This window comes from Strongylocentrotus purpuratus, unplaced genomic scaffold (genome assembly GCF_000002235.5).
Source record: "Strongylocentrotus purpuratus isolate Spur 01 unplaced genomic scaffold, Spur_5.0 spur5_scaffold_16, whole genome shotgun sequence".
Taxonomy (NCBI): Eukaryota; Metazoa; Echinodermata; class Echinoidea; order Camarodonta; family Strongylocentrotidae; genus Strongylocentrotus; species Strongylocentrotus purpuratus.
Window position 1 is genome coordinate 23,821,345 of NW_022145601.1, and position 23,164 is coordinate 23,844,508.

The 23,164-nt window shown below is 36.1% G+C and overlaps 1 protein-coding gene across 2 annotated transcripts; it reads right to left on the minus strand.

The window, feature by feature from the left end:
* Positions 1–6,070: 6,070 nt before the first annotated feature.
* On the minus strand, positions 6,071–22,600 carry LOC105436674. Of its 2 annotated transcripts, none has more exons than XM_011662486.2 (6): positions 21,927–22,600; positions 13,113–13,535; positions 11,858–12,496; positions 11,069–11,359; positions 9,179–9,409; positions 6,071–7,289 (listed from the first exon to the last, which is right to left on the minus strand). In XM_011662486.2, exons 2-6 carry the CDS (start codon positions 13,524–13,526, stop codon positions 7,203–7,205), a joined length of 1,662 nt encoding a protein of 553 aa, XP_011660788.2. In that variant the 5' UTR covers positions 13,527–13,535; positions 21,927–22,600; the 3' UTR covers positions 6,071–7,202. The 2 variants fall into 2 exon arrangements, with proteins under 2 accessions (XP_011660788.2, XP_030842949.1); XM_030987089.1 differs by lacking the exon at positions 21,927–22,600 and adding an exon at positions 20,843–21,050.
* Positions 22,601–23,164: the final 564 nt, after the last annotated feature.

The following is a 23,164-nucleotide window of genomic DNA, read 5'->3' on the forward strand; positions in this document are numbered from 1 at the left end:
TTTCATTTTGAAAAATCTGCCACCAAAGTATAATTCCAATCTTTCCAATATCAATCTTATAGCTCTATGGTATGCTGAAGATGCCAAGAAATATGGATTTAATGCTATTCTCAAGCACATTGTAAAAGACATTAATATCCTGTCAACAGTTGGCATTGCTCTCCCTAATGGAATTGTGAAGAAGGGGACCATTACTCAAATAAGTGCTGATAATCTTGGTGCTAATTCCCTACTGGGATTTGTAGAGAGCTTTTCTGCTCATTATTACTGTCGATTATGTGTTACAAGTAAGGAAGAGGCACAGAACAAATTCAAAGAGGTTTCAATGGATATGCGCACCAGGCAGACTTATGAGCAACATTTAGAAGAAGCTGAAGCTCAAACTACCCAGTCACATGTGTTTGGAGTGAAACAAAAGACTGTATTGAATGATTGTATTTACTTTCATGTCTTGGCAAACTTTTCACTAGATATAATGCATGATCTTTTGGAAGGCATAGTTCAGTATGAGCTGAAACTTGTTCTAGAGTATTTCATATATGAAAGGCAACCGCCCCTCTTGTCCCAAGATGAACTGAATCAGAGAGTCGCCAGCCATTGCTTAAACCGTACAGATAACAAGAACAAACCATCCTTTATTAAACTTAGGTCAGCTAGGAATGATGTTGGACAGAAGGCTATGCAAGCATGGTGCTTGATTCGAAATCTGCCATTCATAATTGCTCAAGACATTGAAGAAGGAAATGTCTACTGGGAATTGCTACTTAGATTACTAGATTGTATGGACATTATTTTTGCTCCTCAATTGACAGCAGGCTTGATAGCCCAATTGTCTATTCTTACTGAAGAACATCACACACATTTCCAGAAAACCTTTCCTGACAGAAGGTTGTTGCCAAAACACCACTTTATGGTGCATTATCCAACGTGTTTGAGAGAAGTTGGGCCACTCATACATGTATGGTGTATGAGGTACGAAGCGAAACATCACTATTTTGGCCGTGTTGCAGAATCTGTGCGTAATTACAAAAACATTTGTAAATCACTTGCCAAAAAACATCAGACAGCACTAACGTTCCATCTTCAGTCAAACCATCCTTTGGAATATCTGGAGGTTGGGCCAGGTAGTTCACTACTTTTGTCAGATTTAGATGAAAATATTGGACAGATTGTGCAAGAGCAAATCCAAGTAGAGGATCTTTCTACTGAATTATTTGATATGCCAACTGGGTTAAAGTACATGGAACACATTATCAGTTGTCACTTCTGGTCTGCCATGATGTTAGCGAGCTTCCTCTGTTTGGTCAAATAGAGCATATCATTGTACACAATAGCACTGTATTTTTTGTACTTGTCCAATTAGATACAGTGTATTACAATTCACACTATCATGCCTATGCAGTAGAATTTAGTTTTCCACGTTGTCATGTAGTGAAGAATCAAAAGGAACTTGTTGACTACAAACCACTAGATTTGATGACAACTTTGTCGAAGACAGACTCGAGGAAGTATGTAGCACCAAGGCATGTACTTTTTAAGTAATTTAAAGCTTTCAAGCTAATGTCTGGTTTTGCTTAGTGGTATCAATTGGTTTTAAAAATAATTTTGATCAATAATATTTTGGACTCTTAATTGTTAACATCTTTAAATTGGTTAATTCGAAACCAAATTGAAGTCAAATAGCTGTTGTATATTTTCTTTTTTTTTCTTACAAGAAAAACAATTCTATGATGTTTGTGCATGAAAGCCAGTGAACTAGAAGTGCATGGACTGATTTTTGTTGTTGTTGTTTATATCCTGTTGGAAAAACGAGCAGCGAATTAGTTGATATAGAAATGCATAATTTTACTTTTTGATTTTTTCTCCCAGGAGTAAAATGGGAAATACATGTTTGTAAACAGAAAGCTGTAAAAGAATGTTCACCTATATTAGAATGAATGTGGAATTTATAGTGTTTTTTTAATGTTTTTGAAACATTTGTTTAACCCTTTACAAGCAGTGAAGGAGATAAAAATCCCCTGAAATAATTAAATCATCCTGAATCTCAATGGTTGCAGGCCTGTGGTAAAAAAAAATCTTGTTAAACAAAACTGCTGGATAAGATTTGTTAGTTTTGCTATTGTTCTTGAAGGCTGCTTCCTAGCATAAGACATTAAAAAGCCTTACTATAATTAGTCTGCGAGCACAGACCATTGGCTTCGGTTTTGCAATTTGCATAGTGCACGATGTAAAATGGAATATGTTTGTAAACAGAAAGCTGTAAAAGAATGTTCACCTATATTAGAATGAATGTAGAATTTATAGTGTTTTTTCAATGTTTTTGAAACATTTGTTTAACCCTTTACAAGCAGTGAAGCTAGGAGATAAAAATCCCCTGAAATAATTAAATCATCCTGAATCTCAATGGTTGCAGGCCTGTGGTAAAAAAATCTTGTTCAACAAAACTGCTGGATGAGATTTGTTAGTGTTGCTATTGTTCTAGCATAAGAAATTAAAGTCATACTATAATTAGTCTGCGGGCACAGACCATTGGCTTCGGTTTTGCAATTTGCATAGTGCACGATGTAGAGTCTGCATTTAGAGACTACATATACACATACAGTTATGCTCCCTTTAAGGGATCATGATATGAGTGAAAGTAGTCTCTGACTGCAGACTCTGAAATATGCACTACGAAACTTGCGAAAAACCGAAGCCGAGAGTCTGCCTGCAGATTATACTAGCAGTTTCCAAGGTTTTTTTTTGGGGGGGGGGGGGCACTCTGTATATTTCATATGAAAAAGATTCTGTGATATTTTCCTTCAGCATGCATGTACTAGGATTCAAGGTGAAATGTGTCAAAATTCTTATTAGCTACATAATTCACTCTGATGTAGAAGCATAATGTTTGTTTTTTTTTTTGTTTTGTCTTCATTTATACATGCATTTTGCATCCTGTTTAGTTTCTATTTATTAGAAACGACTTTGATTTTTCATTCCTTGAAAGGAATTATGACATTGTTTAAAGTTTTTATATTGGAAAATTTTTAGTTACTTGTTTCATCCTTCTTTTTTTTTTACTTATAAGGGTGGATTCATAATAACAGATTTTGAATGATTTTTAGTTACTTGTTTCATCCTTTTTTTTTTACTTATAAGGGTGGATTCATAATAACAGATTTTGAATGATTTAAAAAAGTGTGTTTTGTTGTATTCAGACAAATGAGTCACAGATTTTGAATACATGACAAAAGGATTTAATGTTGAACCATACAAGATAAAAACGCTAAGCATCATTGATTTCAACATGAATGAAAACAAGTTGTTTAATTTATTGATTAAACAAGCACCATGTGTTTTTGTTTACGAAAAAAAATTGTTTCTTTTCACTTCTTGTGTGTATTTGAATATTTTCTGTGCATGTGTTAAGATGGAGTGAGCTGGAATGAATTGTTGGTGTTGAAAGAATGGTGTGTTGAGTTTTTTAAACACTGAGACTAGCATTGAATTGCAATACCAAGAGTAGAAAAGTAGTAGACCTTTAGTGTTATATAACACCAAAAATAGGATTTATTGCAACACCGAAGAATGGTGCTGGATTTTATATTAACACCATAAATAGAATTGGATTGCAACACCAAGAGCAGAATTATACTATTTAATTCTAGAATTGGTGTAAAATAACACCAACAATAGAATTGAAGTGCAACACCAAGAGTAGAATTAAAATTATTTCATTCCAGGCGGTGGTGTTAAATAACACCAGAAATCAGATTCATTGTTACACCAGAAAATGGTGTAGGATTTTATATTAACACCAAAAATAGAATTGAATTGCAACACCAAGAGTAGAATTGAATCATTCAAATCCAGACCTTGGTGTTAAATAACACCAACTGGTGTTTTCCGATATAGATACCGGAATGGTGTTAATATTAACACCTATGGTGTTGAATTTAACACCACTGTTTTTGCAGTGTATAGGCTTGCTATGCTTTTTTTTCCAGATTGTTATTAATACCCAACCCACTTTTAAGATGAAACACTTTATTCAATTCGTCGTTCGAATACTAAACGCGTCACTGCCCTCCTCAGAAGGGATTAAGGAAAATGACCTAATCTATGCATTTTTAAGAATTAATTACGCACAAACCTGGCCTGTAACAGAGTATAGCGTATGCCACTTCAATTTTTTGCGGCGAACTTCAATAAATATGCACATACAAATTCTGCGCGAGGGAGGTGCGCGGTTCTCCTGTTTCAGTCATGGATCCGCTTTCGCCGTGTGTATGATTTGATAATGCTAAACAACAAAGTGCATCTTAGTTCTTATGATGAAATTCGTCTGCTGGATCTTGTCTGGATCCGCCCCCTCCCCCAACACAAAAATACAAACAAAAGAGAGATAGAGAGGAAGCATTACATTTATTACAAAAAAAGAAAAACAAAGAAAAGAAAGGAAATCGTCTTCAATTCCATTCCCAGAAGTAAAAGTAGAGAGGAGGATCTAATTATTTTAAGACCTTGTATGCATAGTTAAAGCATGTCAGTTTTATTTGTTTAATTGTATTAAATATACAGTTTTTATCGATATGACCTTAAAAGTATGAGTTATTAAACATTATTATGTGTTTAACGCATTCATGTTTTTATTTCCTTTTACTGTACATGATGTGTGTATTACTTTTATTGAAGATATGTTCAACAATGCGTTTTTTGTTTGTAGCCGCGACATAGTTTATCTCCTTATATAAGTATGTGTCATCTTTGTTGTCTTTGTCGATCATGACTTGTGTATCTACATTTTAATTTGATTGAAGTGATCGCATCCAACTACCTCACACATTTGCTTTATAAATAGCGAAAAAGTACAATATCAGATTACATTATCAATTAACAAATGGGAAACAATATATCTCGAGAAGAAATACAACGTTCGGCACAACACACAGATGACAAGATGAATGAGGTTTGCTCGACTTTATTTGTGCAGTTAAATCATTCTTCATACTGCCCTCACAAGTCTTAGTTGAAATAAATGCACCCTCTGCTTTCCCGATAACCTATATGTCTGTCGTTAATATCTAATAACAGCAACGGCATACTGTAAAAAACCGTGCGGTGAAAACTCGTTCCTGTTTAAATTCCCATTATCTCTACAAAATCACCAGTACATCGTAATCAAAACGATAACTGATCGTAAGCAAAAATATTTTAAAAGCCTCATCAATTCTGTCTAGGTTGCAACAATCAAGACTGGAAATGTTACTTGGTTGTTATTTGAATTAATTTATGAAGCAATTATTTCCTCGTGCAATAAAGCCTTCATGATTATTTTGACAATTTCCTTTTATTTGAGTGTGCAATTTTTGGCTCTATTGCTTCCTACGTTGTTTTAAAGCTGAACTTAAGCTCTGGTATGGGCATCATATGTCGAGAAAACATGGCTATAATTCGTTCTGGATTGTTTATCCTGTAGTAGATTGATTGTTTGAACCAGTAAAATAAAAACAACCTCACACCAACTTGCTGGAAATCATCTTCAATAAAATCCCCAACTCTTATTTGCACATAGTGACCAGTGTTATAAAGCACATTGTGTCGGGCCTACTCGCCTTGATTTCCTTATCTCTCTATGCTCATTACCCAGCCCCTATACATTTTATAGTAAAATCGTTCGGCACATGTCATTTATTAGAATCTTGAAAATTAAGTGTAGGTTTTGTTCTTATTTTGTGAGAATATATGTTCTATCATTACCAGAACTCAAGCTTTTCTTTAAACCAAGAACATTCGTGTCTAGTTGTACAAATCACAATCTCTATCAGTCATTGTGTGCAACACCTACTTCGTCATTGTTGCAATAAACATGGGTAGTATCAGTTTCTGTTTTTCTCAGAACAAGGGCAATTTTTTTTTATTAAATATGGATCTTGTTAATATACACAATACCTGTTCCGTTTAAATACATTTTAATATACAATCAATATACTTTCATGTCATTAACTTTTTACTTTGTAACTTGAACTCTGCTTCTAGCTAAATGTTCGATGAATAAACAAAAAAATACAATACAATACATCAAGGTGAATTTCTGTGCTAACAATTGGTTTATTTACATTTAATTTAGTACTATACATTAGCTGTGGTATATTGAGAGGTTAATAGTGATAAGGCTTACTGGCAAGAACGAAACAAAACGCAAGAAAGAGGCCACGGAGGAGGTATTAGGAGAAACATCTGCATTATTCTATTTATTTCCAAATTTGCAACGCTAATTTTAATTACAACCATCCCCTCATACAATAAGAATAGCGGGGGCAAAATGAAATAATATAGTGGGTGAATAAACAATTTTCTCACCTTCAGATCACTTCTCAGATTTTCATTTTTTTATTTTCCTTTCATTCCTGTTTCTTTTACGCTTATCAGAGTACATAATCTTTTTGTTCAGAAAAGAAAAAAGAGATAAAGAGATGAAAACATTTATGTGTTATATTTACATGTGAATAGAATCAAATCTTATTATAAACGCCCGAAGTCCCTCAATTCGAAGGAAATGTCAACACTTACATTGAAACATATAAACTTGATAAATAACACTAATTGAATAATGTCGGGAACTCAATAAACGTTTACAATTCCATTTTCGCTTGAACCTTTTGACACGGCCATACAAATATTTCAACTTCTGATCGATTCGGCTTGGAATATTAAGAAGAAAAAGAATCTCTGAAAGTCTTGAAACAATGATCGATGACTAAAAACGGGAAATGTATGTTTCTTGAGAGTGATAAAAGTTCATTCCATACAGTGAATTGAACATCCTTACATTCTTAGGTATCATTATAGGCCTATGTGGATGAATTATCGTGCAGCAGTAGCATGCCACTTTTGCTACCCATACTCCTTACCATCAACTTTTCTACTTCTTTCTCTCATAATGTACATGTATTTTATTTTATTTTCAACATTTGGAATAGCACCTTCATTAAAATACAATGCTAATTCAGTTCTGTATGTACGCTATTAACTACGACGAAAAGGTACACCTATTACTGCTTCTATAATATTTTAATAATTGCATCTCTCGTTTGTATTTTGGCCTAAATACTATTCCACACTAAAACAAGGAACCTTCAGTCTATACTGTCTACCGTATATCAATACCCGTTTTCTTCGGCTCTTGTATGAGTCGTTATCATTCATAAAATATCAGACAGCTACGTCTGGGTGTAGCGAAAGACAAGCGTGTATCCAGGCAGAATATACAGATTCGAAGACGGCAGGCAGCGATCTTGGAAAATTACCTAAACAAAAAAAGAGAGAAAGTAAAAAGTAATGTGATTGATATGTTTTTAGTTTGAATGTGGCTATGCGAATCACAAGGCTTCGCAAAACAATTTCATTTTCAGGACATGACATTTCATTTATTTACGGGAATTAGTTTATTGAAACCGACCGTTTCCTATTGATATAAGATTGAACACCTTATAACGCGTTACATCTCCTTTTAACAAAAATTCCCACTTCGCGATTATTATTAATTTTAGGGCAAACAATTGGGGAGACAGCATCATGAATCTTTATTTGATAACTTTTCCTTGAAATAAAACGCTTCACAATGGATGCCCATACGATACTGCTCTATTTCGTTAATGGCCATTTGAGAATGACTTCTCTCGTTAAAAAGAGACGTTTCATTGTCCTCGAAAGATATCTGTCTGCCCTAAAGAAAACTAGTGAGTGTCAGGTATAAAGGCGATCCGGTCAGTCCCCTTATCAGGATATAAATCAACCAGTGTTTGAAGATGAAATTACCTGAATTCATAGAGACAACTTAGCTCTTTGCACAAGATCGTGTGTGAAGTAATTCCTATCTCGTGTAACAAAACAAAATCAACTACCTCTTTTACAAAGAGACAATATATATCCCTTCACCTAATTCCAAAGAATTTTGTTATAGGTAGTTAGAGAAATGGAGTGGCACAAAAATAAAAGACGAATCCGGAATGTAAAAAATGAAATAGCTGGTGCTGTCCGGGGAGAAAAAGGGTTTAAGTTACATAATTATCTTGATGATATTTGTTATAATAAAAAATTGTTATCAAGGTAGATGTATTTATTGTATATGTACGCATGCAAACAAAACAAAATATCCTACTTATGAGCCATGGATTCTAAAGAAGAATTAAATTGAATTTAATTAAATTGATTTGATATGGTTCAACCTCTTTTAAGATTAAGCATTTCGCGCTAGTGGACGAATCTCTGCATCTTATCTAATCAGCACGATAGCATCTACTTTCGAAACAAAAATCAACATATGGTAATGTCAATGGCCTTGTGTGTCACCTATTGAAAGGTATGAACATTAAGATGACGTAACAATAGTAACAATATTACATGCATAAAGCGTCTTTTCATTAGCTACAAAGCGCATAAACAAGAAATACTTACAAACGAACAGAGAGACAATAATGATACAAGGCTTTCATAAAATAACAAACAGATAGGGACATTACAACAAATTCGATGTGTTTCACGCCTTTTGAAAGCGGTGAGAGTATGGTAATTCTTTAGTACAGGGGTTAAGGAGTTATAGCTCTATGACCTGTTTGTTTACTAGTTCGAGGGAGCATATATGCTAAGTGTATTACTGCTGGCTGATTGTGTATTATACATGGACGTGGGCAAAAAGAATAGATTAATGAGACGTATTTCGTATACCAAACATGATTTCTATCGGAAATGAAACAGGGTATTGAAATTTCCCTTGAGATGATTTTTATCCAATAATAGATGCGAACGTAAAATTCAAATTGTAACTTCCTTGTTTTTATCTTCTCTCTCTCATCTTATCTTCCTGTAACTGTCTTTACCTCATGTAATCTTTTTTCCCACTTTCCTCTGTTGTTATGAATGTATGTACGATGTTTTAATGAAAATAAGTTTGTATCTTTTTTATGCTGATTATTTATTTGGGGATCATTCTCATCGAGCCAATTTTGGCTTTCATGATTCCTCATTTCCCTTTATCTTATGTTGATAATGAACAAACATGTACATACTTTTGATGTTTTTCTTTAAATGAACAAACATGTCTATACTTTTTATGTTTTTTTAAAAAGAGAGTGAAATGAATAAATGAAATGAAATGAAATGAAATGAAATGAAATGAAACCTTAATAGTTTTTACCTCCTGTTTGAAGGTGATCACAGAGACGGTCCAAACATGGGAACTGTTGATCCGCAGACCGAGCATGCGGGTTAACACGAAGCAGTGAGGATCCAGAGTGGACAGGTTGATCGGTTCTGCCTGCTCACGGGCCAGGTACCTCAGGAGGTCGATGATACCAAACATGGGAGGGACTGCTATACGCCACTGCCTCAAAACACCATTGGCCTCCACCAACACTTTGACGTCCGACTAATAAATATACAATAAAAAAACAAGAATTACGTGATCCGATATTATGTTCCGGTGGCATTTGCTCATTGTTTTATTAGTGAAAGCATAACACGATGGCAAAAGAAAATCTAGATTGGAACTTTCGGCAATTTCAATAGCCTTTTTCGTGATTTGTTTCCATAAGATGTTTATGCTTCTTCAGATGTGGGCTGTAAACCGCCAAAAAAAAAGCTGCCGCGATTCTTTGTTTAACGTGTTAATGTATGGTGACCTAACTGCGCACGACTCATTGAACTTCTTTCTGTCATGTAAGTGTTGTATGGATACAGAAAGGTGGAGCGTATTACGGTTTACGTCATAATAATACAATTTATAAAACCGCTGCGGTTTTGCGACGTCATATGTAAACGAGCCTCTAATGTATGAACATTAAAATGAAAAAGGGTAACATGAACATGATCTCTATCGAAAAGACATTAAGGTATTGAAATTGTCCTTGACTTGATTTCCTGAGAGTCTTTTCTATCGTGTTAAACGTTGGTTAAGAGTCACGGGTACGATTGGGTTGCAGGTTACGTCTGGGGTAAGGGGTACGTATAGTATAATGTCCGGTGTTGATGTCAGGAAACCGAACTCGGATAAATCGTTTCCTGTGTAATAGAACTCCTAATTAGTACGAGTAGTCTTCAAATTTACGATACTTATCAATCTCAGCAAAATCTGTGGATACGTGCGAGAATTTAAAGATAATGGATATGATATTGAGTGTCAATATCAGTTCATTCATTTTGCAAGCGTACACTCAATCATAACTAAAATTTGTTTGCCATACAATTTTATCCACATGAATCAGATTTTGTTTTCATGTGTTCATTGATCTCTTACACAAGTTGATTTTTTGGGGGATTACTTTTGAAAGACTGTACAGAATCGCGATCCGGGCTACATGTGATTCCTCGAAGAAAGAGTATACCACGACGTAGGTGAAGTTGCTTTAAAGAATTTTAAAAAATATTTTAGATGACGAATGGGTAATAAATTATAATGATCAGGAAACGAGAACAATATCTCTCAAAGAAATGCAATTCCCTCAATATGCCAAGAGTCTTACACAATGCAATGTGCTATGAAGTAAAATAGATAAGCTCGATTTAAAGGCTTGCGACAAATCACCTAATACAATTTAAATAGCCCTTTCCGAACACGATGTCTGTGGCGGTTCTAGGACACCTACCCCCTGGACAACCACCCTCCGGATAACCACCCCTACGATAACTACCCTCTAGGACATCTTCCCATACGACAACGACCCTGTAGGATAACAACCCACCGGACAACTATCCTAGGGGTAGTTGTCTGGGGTTAGTTGTCCGGGGCAGTTTTCCGTAGGGTTGTTGTCCTGGAGGGTGGTTGTCTGGGAGGGTGGTTGTTTGTATGTAGTTGGTTGTCCTAAGGAGTAGTTGTCTAGGGGTAGTTGTCCGGGGGTAGTCGTCCTACGAGGTAGTCGTCCTAAAGGGTTGTTGCCCTAGGGGGTAGTTATCCTAGGGGGTGGTTATCTGGATACGGTCTGTGATATATGCAATAGGAAATTTTAAATCGTCTTGTCAAAATCTTTGAGTGGATTCTCGAAAGTCTTTTCGATTGTCTTGGTAGAAATATCTAAAGAAAACCACTAACCCTTGGGGGTCCAAAATACAACGAGCCCTGAGATTGCCCCGGCTGACTGCTCGGTGAAAGTCGAGATGTAGATGTCATTGATGAAGTCGTCAATGAGGGCGGAAGTGAGGTGTGCGACGGATGGCTCGTAAGGCTGAACGTTGTGAAAGGGCTAGATGGCGGTGGTGGCGGTGACCCGGTCGGGTCAATGGTTGTAGGGAGCAGGGATATCTCGGTCATTCGGTGCGGCTGGAGACCGGGTGCCGTAAATGTGATCGACGGATCGGCGGGTGTAAACCGCGTAGATGAATCCTAGCATGCATAAATTATAAGGAAAGAAATTACTTTCTTCGAAAAAAAATTATAAAAATGTTTGAAGTTTGAATTTTAAAATTCGAAGTTTTTTTTCCACATTTACACCATCAAAAATAGATACAAAACAATAAGGGTAGCTTGCTTTAATCACGTTCCAACAAGTCACTGTGTGCATTTGAAAATATCAATTAATTCATGCACTGATTGAAAAGGTTTACAGTGATTTCAAAATAACATCCCCTAATAGAAATAGAAAACGAAAATCTGAAAAAAAACAAAAAACAACATACATTTGGATGGTGCGATACGTTTGCTAACCCTATTGTACTGTTAAAAGAGCCGAATTCTAAATTCAATATATATATAATGTGTGATGTCTATACAATTTAATTACTTCAAATCCAGATATTTAGATGTAATACTTTCATAGGATTGTCCATACCAAAGTCATAAACTTAAATTCATACATTGTACAAGTGACCAGCCATTACTTACTGAAATTGCTTGGACAATATCGGGTAGAGCAGAAGTAGACGAATCACTACCGGCAAAGACTGGAGGCGGCAAACCACTCATGTCTACAGGTGGTGGGGAGAAAAGCAATTCTTCAAAAGGCTGTGGCGCAGAACTATCGGACCTGGATGACTGTGTTATGCTACTGGTTCCGTCGGGATTCGGGATATCTTCAAACCCTGGACTTGACGGATTATCGACGTGGAATGATCTCTGTATCGGCCTGGATGGTGATACCGACAATTTTGGGAAAGATTCCGAAGTGGACGCGTCGTATTGTTCAATCGGTTGAATGTGTTGCGGCCTTGAATAGATGGGCGCCCGAGCTCCTTGTGATAATGGTTTCTGGATGTGTTTTGGTGGCGGCAGGAGTGGGATACGTGGGCTCTGAGGAGCAGATCTTTCAAAGATAAAAGATGGATGGGGCTGAGGCTGCTCGTTAGATGATGATGATGATATTGAATGTACTGGGTCTACGGATAGAGCGGATAACCTGGAACTTCTGGGTTGGGCTATGTAAGTTCTATGTTCGGCTTGACATCCCAGAACCTTACGCAGGTAATCACCGAAATGCGAACCGATCTTTGTAATAAATGGCAGTAGAAAATGAGTTTCATGTACCTGCAAAAGAAAAAGAGAAAGAGACAATAAAGCAATAGATGAGTCGGCAGAAAGTAAGGATCGAGGGGTTAAATGTTTAACATAATCGATGGGTATTGTATCATGATAACACGATGTCACGATATCTTCAGCTCTCGTTATTGATGATTGATAGTTTATGTATTGTAGTTGTAAAATATCAAAGAATACAAACATGTATTGTGAACATTTATCTTTAAATTATAATTATATACAATAGGTGTAACGTAGGTGTGACTTTCAATTCTCTTTAAAGGCAATCGATCCTAGTACAAAACCTATCCATTTCATTCCGTACCCACAGTAAACAGCAAGCATCAGTTTCCAAATTGTTTGAAACATCTTCAACATACAAAGGTTTCATCTGTAAAGCATAGCCCTTTGTCAATAAAATTTGACCCTGGACACGATCGCATTTGTTTACACAAAATCAAGTCAAGGGCATATTCAATACCCTATTGTATGTCCCATAGAAATCATATTTGGATTACATATACGTAAATTGGTAAATAGGTAAATTGACATTTCTTTAGGTTAATTTTTCGAAAGTAATTGCTACCGTGTTCCTGATAAAAATGATTATAACTTGAGGGTTTACCTGCGATCTTGTAAAGCGTCTAAGGCCACGCTGGTGATAAAGATTAGCCCCTGCAAAAGATTGCCGTTTTACCACGTCTTTACCAATACTCAAAATCAAGTCACGGATACTTGATGGTGAGGTGTGGTCATTCGCTCTCTTGACACAGCGTTGAATAGGATTCAATTGTTCAGACTGGAATGGTTGGAATGGTGTCTTTGCAGTTTTCTGTCTTGAATTACTCTGAATACTGAACGGATTACTGACGGTTCCGGACGTTGGTGGTCTCCTCCGGAGCGGAGTGGGTGGGTAAAGGTCGTTGTTTGAGAGAAACCCGTGCCTGCTTTGCCAGGGGTAAGGTTTATTGTGAACAGCGGATATCTCGTAAACTACTGTCGAGAGGATGAGCAGTAGAGACAGTCCCCAGTCTCCCATTTTGTGCACCTAGAGGGCAAAGAATGAAACAAGAATCGAACAACAAGTCATTATATCTCCATATCGCCAATAGCGTTTGGATGAACTATTTCACCATCTGCATCATTATCAATAGTTCTAATATTCGTGTTTGGAAACAACCGGAAACGCGTAGACGTTGTAAGTACTGTCAATATAGGTAACCTGATATTGGCAAATTTGCCTCTGGAGATAAATAAATGCAACCTTCAAAGCAAATTTAGAGTAATTAATCTTTTGGAAACAGTGCGTCGCAAAAACAAAAACAAAATGAAACCCGACTCATTCCTTCAATTGCACTCTGTAGTGACAATGGTTGCCAAACATGATGCCCACGTTATCATTTATCATTTTGGAGAACAAAAATAGTTTATTCACAATTACCGTTTGTTTTCGTGTTTCTTTTTTTTTCTGGGACGCACTGTATAGAGCGACACTGTCCCTATGAACTTTTGGTTTGGCCGAGGTTGTTTAATTGAGTTTCCAATTTTAATCAACAATGCGAAAGCAAAAAATACGGGGTGCTAATAATGCGGAATGTTTAAGTATAACTATTAAATGTTAACCCCCTTTAAAAAAGGGTCATTGCTACTCTGAATGGAAGTATACACTTAAGGTACCTTATATGTTTAAAGATAAACTCCAGTTCTGGTAAAAAAAAAAAAAATTCTCACAGAATCAAACGAAACTTACACTGAATGTTCAAAATTACAAATAAATGACATGTGCCAAACAATTTTGGAAGAAAATGTATCCTGGCTGAGTAATGAGCATAGAAAGACAAGGAAATCAAGGTAGTACTAGCCCCAACACCATGTGTGTTGTCCCATATATAACTTTCTGTGTACAGTGCTTGTTACTTTACCAAGACTCGGTCAAATTTATTATGATTTCGATGACTCCAGAACCTTGCAGTGCACACCAATACTTACATGCTACATGACCAACTGTTTCTGATCCTTTCCACACCTTTTCTTTCACAATGCAATCGCATTACCAGTACTAAAGTTTATCTTTAATATTCAAAATACGTGTATCTTCCTTCTTCTTTTCTTTAAAAAATCCCCAAACATTGGATAAATTTTACCCAGGTTTGTTTAATATTTTTTGGGTATGTGTTTATTATACAACACATCCAAGTCCACAAAGCACAGTATGCTATAAATGTGTGTCAGATACTTAATTGCATAAGCAGATTTACTTAGAACTCTTCTCTTTTGCTCAGAAGTACTGTTGAGAATAAAAAGGCGAGGTGAACTCAAATCAAATATCGCTCAACAATGTCCAGTTGGCAGTCTGCCAAAAGGTTTGTGCCCACGTATGACTTAACAGGGAGGTGGAAGAAAAGGAGACGAAACTCTTGTAATTTATTCAAACGCATTCTTGAGTTCTAAAGCATAACAATGGGATGTGTAACATTCCACTTGGCTTTGAAGTTCCATGCTCCGAACCGCGCATCCACTGCGAAGACTTTCGGAAGCCTGGCACCAGTTTTACATTTATTACAAAATATTAAATTACCGGCAAAATTTTAGTGTAAATCAAAAACTTTATATGGGGATTTTATTGGGAATAGTACATCAAACAAATTTTCAAATTTAGAACTTCATCCTTCCTTTCATTTGTGTGCCAGAGTTGGTAAAAGAAAAATTACATCTTGTCAAAAACTCAATATTTTAGGATGATGCGCTAATTTGTGCATGCTTTAATGTCCCGTTATTTGATCCATGATTTACAATCTTCAATAACATTAAGTTTGCTAATGCGTGTTTTCGCGTGTTTTTTTGTATTTTTCAAGTTTAAAAAAGGATGAAATTACACAAGTTTGTGTTCGCTTGTTCTACTCTTTACACATTCAACAATGGATGAGAAATCATTGGAAGGGACAGCGAACAGTTGCTGTGATACCATTTTCTGATGTAGGAATTCTAAATCCTGAAATGTCATGCGCTCTCTTATCTCACCACCTGGTCAACAGTTGAAGATTAGCGCATGGGGTCAAAGGAGAGCGGCTTGATTCCAGTCCTTCTCTATCACGTCCCTGGACTTAAGTATTTCTCCTACGTGCTATTATATTTTCCTTGACAGTTCAATTTATCAACACGCGGTTCGTGTGTTTAATAGCGTGACATATAAACAAGATTTATTTGTGGTGGTATTTTTCTCTGCAGATTATTCGTTTTACATGTCTGATAGCCTTCATTGCAACAACCTTTTCCACTGCATTTCATCTAATATTTCAGCAAAAAATTGACACAATTGAGGCATCTGCAAAGCTTTACATTTTGCATATGTGACGAATAGACAATTTTATAAGCCCGACATTTTGATCTCGGTGTCAATATGTCTGCCATTTTGGTGTAATTCTTTTTTCCAACACGTTTTCCGATTAATTACAAATGCATTAAACTGCTATGCCTGAGAATTTTGATGGACAAGTTTGATCCGTAGATTAAGATTAAGCGATACCAGATTAGCGTTTAAAAGAAGACCCTAATTTCAGAAAATGTCAATGTGTGGTAGGAAAAGAGATTAGGAAAAGAGATTTTGTGGTTGTCCTCAGATTCACATCAGGGCCCAGACTATTATAAGCCTTCCTGATAGGATAAAATGTAATGGGGTATATTTCACAATATTACATATCTTAGAAATTATTTGACCTATTACTAGGGTCTCTAAAGTTTAAAAATGGAGCAAATAATCTGACATTTCAGGGAACTCAGTTGATCTATCACCAGGGTCTCTAAAGGAAACAACGGAACACACATGGGTTAACATGAGCAACTTCAGAAATAGCAAGCCAATATTTTGTCATGGTCTTTTAAAAGAAGGATTTTTGAAGTTACATAACGCTTAGGTACATGTATGTTGGGTTCGGATGCATGTTTTAAGACAAATTTTGTCTGGTATTTAATTTTTCATATCGTACTTAATCTTGAAACCAAAGGCCAGTGCCAAAATAAATGTTGCACCACAGGATCATTAACATATCTCAAACACCATTTATACAAATTGTTGATTTTGGGGACTGCCATTTACAAAACTGGAAAGAAACCTGTCGGTGTTTGCTCATATCGATAGGTTGGTGAGTAGTGCGCATGAGCGACTTGTCGCTACTCTGTGTGCGATCGCACAGAAGTGAGGAGTATTTCGTGACGAAAAATCGGCATTGTACCGATTTTTCGATTTACATTGCAAAAATGGGTGAAATTTCTGCTGGCGTGTACAAAACCCACACCCCAGAGGTGCATTTTTTTAAAGTTGGGTTATTCGTCTTGTTTGCTGGTACTTGCTTTAAATGTCCGACGAAACAACGAAACATGAGAAAATCGAAGATCTTTGCTTGCAGAGTAACTGCAACAATTATTTACATTTTTGCTCAAAGTAAGACGAAAGACCCGGCATGACCCCTCTCTTTCTTTCTCTCGAACTAAGCTGAAGCGTCGAACAGTAGGATTCATCCCTTCAACTGCACTCTGTCAGTGACAATGGCTGCCAAACCTGATGCCCACGTTATAAGTTATCATGTGTTATCACTTATTCATGTATCACCTACTACATCCCCACTTAGCCCTTCTAATACTTGCTTCCATAATTAAATGGATTATAGGATACTATATTTGTGCATTTTATTCATACGAGCTTTATAAGAGTTTTAAAGCCGGATTAGATAATATCAATGATGTATAATAATCCTTCTAATTGAGGGCTGTAAAACATCGCAACTTCCAGAGACGATTCACCTACAGCCTTTCCGATCCCTACAAGAGAATGAACAGTGTCAAACAGACTCACTCATTTGTCGTATCGCCAAGTTCAGCTTTTTTAAAATTAAAGTTGACTATTAACTTTAACCCTGTATATCAAAATACACCTGTTGTTGAGGGTAGAAAAAAAGACATTAACGTATTTGCACCCTTTGTAATACTTTTCATCTTTGTATGGAGAGTAGATCTGAAATCATTATAATTTCCCCAAAGTCTGCCCTTTCGAGGTATACTATGGTGAATCCAGAAATTCAATAACATGGGGAGGGATGAATATTCCCTGAGTTTGATACCAAAGGCAGTCCTGTGGGTTTTCTAGGGACTGGCTGTTGCAGAAGTTGTTGAAATGTAGAAGGATTTTGTTGAGAAAATTCCATCGTCGCAGTCCGACTGAATTGCCATTGGAATACAATTGAAAAGTACATGTTTTTACAATTTAAAAGTACAATAGCCTTTATAGAACTATGACATAAAAACTCTCTTTAAAAATCCAATGAGTATGAAAAGAAAGAAGGGATGAATGAGGAATAGGAGCAAGGAGCAAGCATCAATAAACGGGTAGAATCAGGCGCGTACACAGGGGGGGGGGGGGGGGGGGGGTTAAACCCCCCTTTGGTATTTTTATGTGTGTAACCCCCCCCCCATCACCCCCATCACCCCCCTAACCCCCCCCCCCCCTTTGGATTTTTTTTTTTTTTTTTTAAATTATTAAAACAAAACACACACACAAAAAAAAATTCCCATGTCTGACCTAAAAAGGTGACCAACGGAGCCAAATGTCAAATTTTCAAATTTCGAGAGCAAAAAAAAAGAAGTGTCTCTCCCCCCCCTCCCCCCCCCCCCCCCCCCCCGCTTATTCAGCGGCTGGCTGAGTCGTTGCGAAATTTTCAGCCCGATTTATAAATGTTAACCCCCCCCCCCCCCTTAAAAAAAATCTGCGTACGCGCCTGGGTAGAATAGAATGAAAGAAATAGAATGGAAGGGAAGGTAAGAGGAATATATCAAGAAAGATGAGGTGAAAAACATGTGTAATGAGTCCTCTATTAATCAGCTTAAAAAAGTACAGATCGTCATGACTTTTACAAACCATAAACATATAAACATGTATTAAACATTATTATACTATACATATGAACAGAAACATCCAGTAAATTAGCAATGACACTTCTCCAGGTAGTTCAATTCAAACTTAGTACCGATGTGAAATTAATTATGCTAAACGTTCAGTAGATTAAAAAGACTCGAGACTACTAATTAGAAAAGACCCGAAAAAGGCGGAGGAGGAAATTAGGACGACATTAAAGATTAAAGATTAAAGCGTTTCAGTAGGAATTCAAAAAAAACAACCTGCATACTTTTTCTACTGTCCATTTCTGATTCATTTGAGATTCATTTCATTGCAATAACTATTTAAATTTGAGTGTAATCATAACAATCGTAAGTCTTTCGTCAAATAACGATTTACACGGGATGACGATTTATTAACCTAACAAGATAAGACAGAGCACTGTTTCTGAACCTTTCCGTTCTGCATTTGAACTCTCTCAATTCATTGCTACGTCGGACGTTTGTTTTGTGCTTCAGGAAATCAATCTTTAAAGTTTCTTTATATTTTAAAGATAGTTTGTCCCTGTTTAGTTTGCTCAGTGTTGAAAGCTCAGTCTTCTGGAGGGAACTTCTGTAGCTCAAATATTGGTCAGAGAGAATTATGCGAAGAGCCCTTTTCTGGATCATCTCTTTAATATATTACGCAGTTGTTGTGCAATTTGAGGGAACTGTTGCAATAGGTTTTCGTACCCTTGAGAGAGAAAAAAAAGGGGGGGGGGGTGGGGGCTTCAGGATTTTTCTAAAATTTGCGCTTGATAAAAATTAAAAAAAGCAATTCGTAATTCATGTTGATTGATGGTGAATTACGTTCGACGTTTGTAAATTTATTTTCGACAAATACCATGCAATCACATGCCGATTTAACCAGAGTTAGGGCTAAACTGAGTGGCAATGACGACATTAATTCGTTATATATTCTGTCAGCTGAGATTAATCAAAATGAATTCACTTTAATGACGATCGCTATTAAGAAACAAAATTGAACCAATTATGGCCAAAGACACAACATACTAGGATATGTGCATTATGCTACGAACTTTAGCGAAAATGTGCAAAAATAATGGGGGGAAATCCGTTAGTAAAAGAAATGGAAATATTTAAAAGGAAAGGTTCGATGAAAATGATAGGAACACGAATATTTACTTCTCGAAGTTCTCGTATTCCTCCTTCAATTATGACGACTTAGTTAATTACACAGACCCATTTGATTGCCCTGTGATCTTTTCGTTAATTTCTTTTCTTTTCAATAAAAAGCAGAAAATGATAGAAACAGAAAAGTAAAGGTTGAGAAAAATCCGATTACAGAATGTCATGAACTGTTGAAGTTGTAATAAACGGAATCCAAATTGGCATCTCTGTGGCGTAGCATTTGATCTGTTCTGAACGGTTCATCAATTTCATTTGTTTGAATAGACTAGTTTCATTCAGGGGCGGTTTAAAATATGTCTAATGATTTAATCTAAGATGCAAGTTATGATGTAAAATTTCCTTTAAGGAAAACAAAATATGAGTTTAAGTATAAAGCAAACGGAAGTGGCCCTCTAAATACACATGTACTTTATAACAGTTCTTGTTCAATCGAATGCAACTTTAAAATATTCGTAACCTTTTTCAATTCTTTTTATCGAATTCTGTTCAAAATTTTACTGATCCCTCTCTCTCTCTATTTGTTCTGCTTCTGTTAAAACAATCTAAAAAATCAGGATGTACTACCCTTTATGAACGTAAGGCCTCAATGAATTTGAACCCATAAATATGGAATATAAAACAAATAAATGAAGGCCCATTCAGAGATGACGCTTCAAAAAGGATACACTTCCAAGAAGATCAATATCACAAGATCGCTAGGAATTTCGAAAAAATCTACTGAAGGGCAATTTCAATACCCTAATTTTTTTGGAATATTTAATGAGTAAAACTTTTGATTTTGCTTCAACCTGATTTCTTTGTTTCGAAGTCTTAGCAATCGAATTACATGTTGAGAGAAGATTTATTGTTAAAGTATACCTTAACATGTATGGAAAAAAAGCCGAATTACCGTTATTACCGAAATCTTGAAAACTTTGTTGTGTGTTTTACTTCTATAAATACATATGGATATTATTAAAGCCTTCATACAATTTCAAAATATATTCTGTTTCCCACTGTATTCATAAGTACAGCTAATTAATTGCGTGATATAATCTTTTATGCAACGAAACATGCGCTGGTCACTTTTTTGACTGGTGAAGATAAAAACATATTTTGAAGATTCGTAATACCGATTCAATCATTGAGTCCAAGGAAAGCATGTTTTACCCTCTGTAGTAAATGTAATCTATTGTATTTAATCATGATAACCATTCAGCAATTTTAAGTCAGAAATCGTCAATAACATATAAGCAACTAGAATGACATCATAAAAAGTATATAAGAATAACTTACGTGTAACAGCGCTATGCCTCTATCAGCACGTCTCCATTGGATATGCCTAGATAATTTATCGAAGCAGGCGAGAATGATTTTACACGACGAGATTTTGGCGCGCTTCTGTAAAAACTGGCTCTAAGCGACGGCTTCTTATATAAAGTGACATGGATGAAATCAATTCATCGTCATTAAGTGAATGCATCTTTCCTCTTTGTCCTCTCACGCTCAGTTGGAGTACAAAACAGGCCAACGAATTCTCATTCCCAATTGGACGGCGAGTGTAAGATTATCATGAAATTTTAAATATGCGAGAGTGCACCTACAGTGCGGGATGTGCGCGCGCGTTTTTAGATTTCAACTCACGATTAAAGGAGGAATCTTGATAGTTTAGGAAGTTTTTTTCCCACATATTCAACAACAAAAAATCAAATATTTTGTTGGTTGGATCTAGAAGGGTCGCTATGTTATTTTCTCATCCAAATGTATACTATTTTCACACGAAAGCAACTACTTTTGAAAAATCAACCAATGGCTATTTAAATAGCCTTGAGCGTTATCCATTGACATTGGCGAACATGATAATGACCTTGGGATCCGAACTTGGGAATTACTTTCTATGGGACTCAAAAAAGGGTATGGTGGCTCAGTGGTTAGAGCGCCCGCCTCATGAATGGGAGGTCGTGGGTTCGAACCTCGGCCGAGTCATACCAAAGACTTAGAACAATGGGACCTTCTGCCTTCTAGCTAGGCGCTCAGCATATTAGATTGGAGAAGGGTAGTAATAACATATTATGTTATGCAGGGCCCGCTGGAAGAGCAGTTTCATAACTGAAGTGGCTACCCTGGGTAAATAAAACGTTATTATTATTATTATTATTATTATTATTATTGACATTACACTTACGTTGATTTATCTTAAATAGATGCGATCGTGTTTTTATTCATTTTTAATTTTCCAATTTTTTTTCGTAAAGGACTTGTAATTTTCCTTAAGTTTTCTTCTTCTTCAGATTCATCATACGAACTATATGAACACTGTCCCGCATATATTGCAGTCACCAATCGTACCAAATACTTTATTACTCTTACTAATACTTACCACAAAAGGTACCGCAACATCCCTTTCGTGGTTTCCTCCATTTTTCCTTTACTTCGTACTCCTGACATGGAAGAACAGTTAATAACGTCTCTCTTTTAGTAGCTCGCGCTTCCAGAAAGTGTGAAGATTTATTGCACATTAATCTTCCATGATCAAAGTCTAAAACTTGAACTTCCCTTTTGTCCATTTCTACCTTTTAACGTTTAACAAGGAAATGCCCATTACTTTGATGCAACGCCTCCGCGCCATCCTTGCCTCAGTCTTTCTTCTTTCATTCGGCCAATGTGCGTGGGAAGGAAAGGTTTCATACCTTCGGTGTAATCTACTCAAAAACCTATCATACAATAGTTGGGCAGCACGTCAGCCTGATGAAATATTTACCCACCTATTTCTTTCAAGCCTCACTCCTCTGCATATTGTAAACAAAAAAAGCATAGATCCGTCACCTTTACTTCGGCAATAATCTAACGTGTCTCATTGCTTGTTACTTTCGGCGTGATTTTGATTTAAAGCTCGGCCGCTGGCATGCTGTTTGTTCAAATTCGAAGGTACTTGAGAAAGATGTAAGATAACAAAGACTGTTGATAGATGTTGACGTCCGGTCACTAGCACTTATAAAATATACATCGCATGGAATGCATTAAAAAAAAATCTTCATTTCGTAACATGCATTTGTTGACCAAAATGAAATTTTAATTTCGTAACATGTATTTGTTGACCTAATTATTTCACCCGATTATGAATCTTTAATTCATATAAGGGAAAGTACAGTTCTTGTAAAGGTGACAATATTTAAAAGTTTATAGGCCTTAATTTCATAAAATAAGTTTGTTGACCCGATTACTAATGTTTTCGACCGACTAAGTATATTAAGATCACTGTTAAAGAGAAATTATATTTCTCGTTAATGAGATATTTAGTCTAGACAATTCCTAAGCCTTTATTTCATTAAATACATTTGTTGACCGAATTATAAATCTTTTTAGAGCGAATAAGAATCCTTAAAGATCCAGTCTGAACTAGAAAATGAAATATTATGAACCATAGAATATAGCAATGTCAATTATATGCATTTGAAGTGTCTGCCAGAGGAGAAAACGCTATCTGAAAGCGAGAATTCAAAAGCGTTGAAACCCGGAAATCATCTAGCTAAAAAAGGGGATGATTTGATGACGACATGATATGTAGGAGTCTGTGCTTCGGGATCGATATAAAGCCGCGGTTTCATACGTGTGTAT

What these genes read in the sequence shown, in the direction of transcription:
- LOC105436674 (XM_011662486.2), bottom strand. Translation starts at nt 13,526, where the DNA reads ATGGGAGACTGGGGACTGTCTCTACTGCTCATCCTCTCGACAGTAGTT. An exon ending in ATATTGTCCAAGCAATTTCA is followed by an intron (nt 11,360 to 11,857) that starts GTAAGTAATGGC and finishes TATGCATGCTAG; the next exon opens with GATTCATCTACGCGGTTTAC. An exon ending in TGTATTTTGGACCCCCAAGG is followed by an intron (nt 9,410 to 11,068) that starts GTTAGTGGTTTT and finishes TATATTTATTAG; the next exon opens with TCGGACGTCAAAGTGTTGGT.